This window comes from Barbatula barbatula, assembly GCF_947034865.1.
Source record: "Barbatula barbatula genome assembly, chromosome: 16".
In the NCBI taxonomy this organism is placed as follows: domain Eukaryota; kingdom Metazoa; phylum Chordata; class Actinopteri; order Cypriniformes; family Nemacheilidae; genus Barbatula; species Barbatula barbatula.
This window is the reverse complement of record NC_136779.1, coordinates 21,388,379-21,393,127: the sequence shown is the minus strand read 5'-3', so window position 1 is coordinate 21,393,127 and position 4,749 is coordinate 21,388,379. Positions and strand designations below refer to the sequence as shown.

Sequence of the window (4,749 nt, the reverse complement as noted above, 5' to 3'; positions counted from 1 at the left end):
TCCCATTTTGAAATGGGCATTTTCACTCTTACATTAACCTAAAAACTCCAAAAGCATTTCGACTTGTCAATGTTATGACAGAATATCTCATCTGGATCTACACGAAGTCTATCTAACGTAACATTTGAGAAATCGCGAGATCTCGTTCGGCTACAAATTGGGCTCAATACGACACAGTGTGCAGAAAATAAAGCAGAAACGTGGTTCAATATGCAGCATGTGACAGTGTTTTTATACAAACAGTCTTCAGCACTTTCATCCAGTGATTCCTGCGAGCGTCTGCATATTGCTTTATCAAAAGACTGTGTTCTGTTTACAAAATACCATACATTGTAGGATTATTAGATACATTTTGTCCATTCGTGGTACAAAGCTACGGTAAGTCATGTTGAAGAACAGTCTAAATCCGTTGATGAACAAGACAAGATGGAGAGCCATCTGATGAAATGAAACACTAGGTATTAGAAGAACTAAAAACAGGGAACTGATATATTGTCATGCCATAAATGTGAATGTATGATGAAGACGTGTTTCGAACGGTTCTCTTTTCTATCCATCTGGCCACGATTTCTCCAGAAGAATTAGCGTGAGATTCTCATTGGATACTGGGATGGACAAATAACGTTGGAGAACAAAATACTTTTGCTTTTCCCAGCTGTTCTTCTCTACACCGGTGTGTGTGAGTTTTGCCGTTACTCACTCGGTGCTCTTCTGAGTAAGATCTAACCTCAGACTTCTACATGTGTGTGACATCACTTCTTTTATTTTTCTTATGTGTTTCAGAGCAGAAGTATTTGGTTATCGATTGCCGTCTCAGCAACGGTGGGACAAAACACACACGTCGGTGTGTTCGGTCATTGATCTGATGTTGAATTCCAGGACATGCTCACGATTTCACATTGACTGAAAAACACAAATCAAACACGAGCACTTTGTTAATGTGCATCTGACAGGGAAAGACAGTTATTCTTTATTGTCTTAACGTTTAAGCTTCAAATGTAAGCTCCGTTCTCCACTGTTCTTTATTTCGGAAGAGGTGCACAATTTTTGCTATATTTGTATGACCCTCTGTACATATTGTTTACATGTTCGCTCTATATATATTAAGGCAGTTTGTTTTAGTCTATTCTGTAAGCTTATAGATGAAAGTCAACTCAATTTGTCAAGTCTTCTAACTTTACACACCCTAAATATCAGAGATGGACCATGCTGATAGATTTAATTTATCTTTCTTTCCGATTAATATAATGACTCTTACTATTGAACATCAAACCAGTGATGTTTCTTAACATTTCACAAAGCCCCAATTCATAACATTTTTCTGTTCTCTTTTGATTAATAGGATATAATCAGACCTTATTAAAGTCTGTCTCTAAGCCATCTGACGTTATTGTGCAAAATTGCTTTTATGAACCGATACTGATTATTGGCCGATATATAGGCTCATATCTACTAAACATATACAGTATGTGATTTAATATATGATACCCAGCTAGCAACACTGAGGAACACTTGGCTAAAGTCAATATGAAATCAAATTATAACCTTTGTATTTATTTTATAAACACACAATTCTTGTCTTAGGCCCTGTCTACCTAAACTACGGTTTCAGTGTTGTCGTGTAGAGATTCTAGGCTTCTGATTGGCCGACACGGCTTTAGGTTAGGGTTATATTGCCATCTGTTGGTTTTGCGTTTTCGTGTGGATGCCGAAAAAACGGTTTATAAAAATATGTAAAATGTGTGGACCAGGCCTTAGTGTGAAACTAGGCCACATGAGCTATTGGATAAGGTTATTGATTTAGAAAACAGTATTGACTCCGGATCCATAAAACCTGTAGTACACTTTGTCTCATTAAAATATCCTGAATTTCATCATGACATTATATGACATTTTCTTCAGTGTTTGTTAGCATAATCTCTTATGTCAATATCTGTATTTGAGTCTGTATTACTCTATAAAACACTTCCAGTTTGAATTCCTTTCTATCAAAATAACGTTTTATGTTCATTAGGGTTTTTAAATAATGTGAGATCTCTAGATGTTCATGAACTATTTCTATGTTGTCGATTTGATCATATAGTCTTTCATAGATTTAATATGCGTGTCCCCGTAAGGAATGGGGAGGGATGTCACGGTTTGCTTACTTGACAGATTCACAGCGCATGCTACAATAATGACAGCTCCTCCCACCAGTGAGACCACCGACAGCAGCTTGGCCACGCGGCCCAGACGTCTCGCTCCATCGATGTTCCCCTGCTCCAGACTGTTACGGGACTAGACGCAAAAAACACGACAGTGAGATCTGACATCTTTCACCCGGACATTTCGACGTAGACTACATAACATGTACATACCATAATGGAATAAACAAATCCCACGATGTTGATTGGCCAGACGGGGCAAAAGCACGCGATGATGGCGAGGATGAGGTAGTCTTTGGGTTTGGAGCGGTCCAAGGGGGGATTGGTGGCGATACTGGAGTGGCGTGAGATAGACGGGCGTGGGGAGAAGGCCGTGTAGGCGATGGAGCTGGACCTACTGCTCATCCGCGTGCGGCCCATTGGAGGATGGTGCGCATGGGGCAGGGAATGATGCCGGCGAGGAGGAGAGGACACGATGGGTCTGGAGGTAAAACTAGCAGCAGGGCAAGAATAAATCCCATTACCTGTCAAAAGAAAGAAAGATTTAGCCTTTTTCAGTTGACTTTTCCTTTAATAATTTATTTATTACATTTATTAAAAGAGTGAGCATTGCTCCCCACCTCACCAAGCGAATCTGATCTGACATCCAGCATGACAAGCTCTTGAAACAAACTTTAATTAAATAGCCACCAATATAATTCATTCACTAATCTCTGTCAGGCTTTTCGGCCCCTCCTGCCAGGAATCCCCTCCAGCAATTTTCATTAGGACGCGACTTTAATTTAATCAAGTGTATTTACGACGCACCCAGCGACTGTAAAAAGGCATATAAAAATTACTCCATCTTGATCTCAACCGCAAATAAACCCACCGGAGTATTTTCATGCCACAATAAACAACAGAAGCGGAGGAGAGCTGTTGTTCAGGCACTGGCCCCGTTCCTGCAGTCACCAGAGACCCTGCATTATTCACACTCATTACACTTCTCATTTCTCAGAGAAAACCACTTCTGAATAGCACATATTCAATCCCGGGTTTTAATCTGTCGTTCATTCTGTCTGAAAATATGAAAGATGTCTTTATTCCTTTCCTTTCAACAATTTGGATAAGATTGTTATAAAATTTCCAGTGCTTTCTGGGTCAGAAATGCCCCAGAAATGTCAGATGTAAGGGCTAAAAGTGTCCCTTCTGCTTTGTTATCTAATACTTGAATATTTCATAATATTCTATTCTAGGTCTGTGTAGTAATGGGTTTAAAGCCTCTGTAGCTGCCAAATCTATTTACGGTCGTTGAACTAATGTAAATTATTTTTGGTAATAATTTACTATAAAGTTATTAGTTAACATTATTTAATGCGCTAGCTAACATCACGTATGTTCAATGTAGGTTTTATGAATGTATTTATTGAAATGAACCAACACAAACATTTGTATTGGACTGACATTAAGTACATTCATGTATTTCTCATTGTTAGCTTGTGTTAGGTAATGCATTTACTAATGCTAACAAATACAAACTGACTGTAAAGTGTGACAAAAGCTTTTAATTGATAAAACTAAAATAAACTTTGACAATATTAAGACAGTATTAAGTCTCAAAAGTATTTTTTTGCGGGGTTGGCTTTTAGTATGACTGTGTTAGCTTTGAGGATATCTTTCAGCTAGTGTGTTTGACATCATTCATATTTTAAAGACATGAACATTCTAAACGTACAATCGCTTACTTCCTCAACTACGAATCAACTTATTGTTTCAGTAGATGTTGTCAAGCTGCACATTTCAAGCCGCTTCGGTGGTTTTAAATGTGAACAAAACACTTAGAACCAACTCCAAACCATGAAACAATAATAAAACAATATTTACAGCTTAATGATATTTACTGGGGGGCCGGGACCCCACATATCTTTCTGGGCTCCAAAAATATTCAGATAATTTAAATAATAATCTTACTAAATACTTATTTGTATTATCTATTAAATAATGATCTGTCCATTTAATCACAGAAAATGTACAGATTCTGCATGCAATGAAGTATGATTATATATATGCCCACCCCCAGTTTACTTCTGTACTTAAACTACTTTAAATAAATTGACGTCGTGCCCTTATAAATGGATAAATGTCGCCACTGTAACCCTTTTACGCTTCACATTCTCATCTGCACATTTTTATCTCTAGCTCTCTTCATTATCTTCCTCTCGGTTTCATTTCCTGCCGTTTTTAAAGTCATTACACTGATTACTGTATGCAAATGACTCTTGTGTTATTTGGCATAGCGGGACTTGAGACTCCTCAGTGTTGGAAACAATCCCATTCGAATCAATGTATTCTCCCAGCACAAAAACAGATAATATCGGATAATCAATAAAGTACCATTTTCTCTTTTCTCCTTGACCTCGCCCGAGCAGTGTGCCTCCTCGCCGGTCTTCTGGGGAAAAGTGAGGGGCCGCAGACACGGGAAAGAGTCCGATCCAGCTCCGGACGAGAGCATCCCGGGGGCCCCCGGCTGAAAGGTGACGGGGCCCGGGGTCTGGCTGTTCATCACTTCCCCATCTTCGGGACAAACCAGAGGGCTCAGCGATGCCTGATGGTAGTCTGTTTCCAT

At 39.0% G+C, this 4,749-nt stretch overlaps 1 protein-coding gene across 1 annotated transcript; it reads right to left on the bottom strand.

Annotated features, from left to right (window-relative positions):
- Positions 1-262: 262 nt before the first annotated feature.
- Positions 263-4,749, bottom strand: prrt2 (proline-rich transmembrane protein 2; the record flags this gene model as incomplete). Its single annotated transcript, XM_079477109.1, has 4 exons — positions 263-903; positions 2,148-2,277; positions 2,358-2,668; positions 4,518-4,749. The coding sequence occupies 4 exons, from the start codon at positions 4,747-4,749 to the stop codon at positions 887-889; spliced, it is 690 nt and encodes a 229-aa protein (XP_079333235.1). The 3' UTR covers positions 263-886.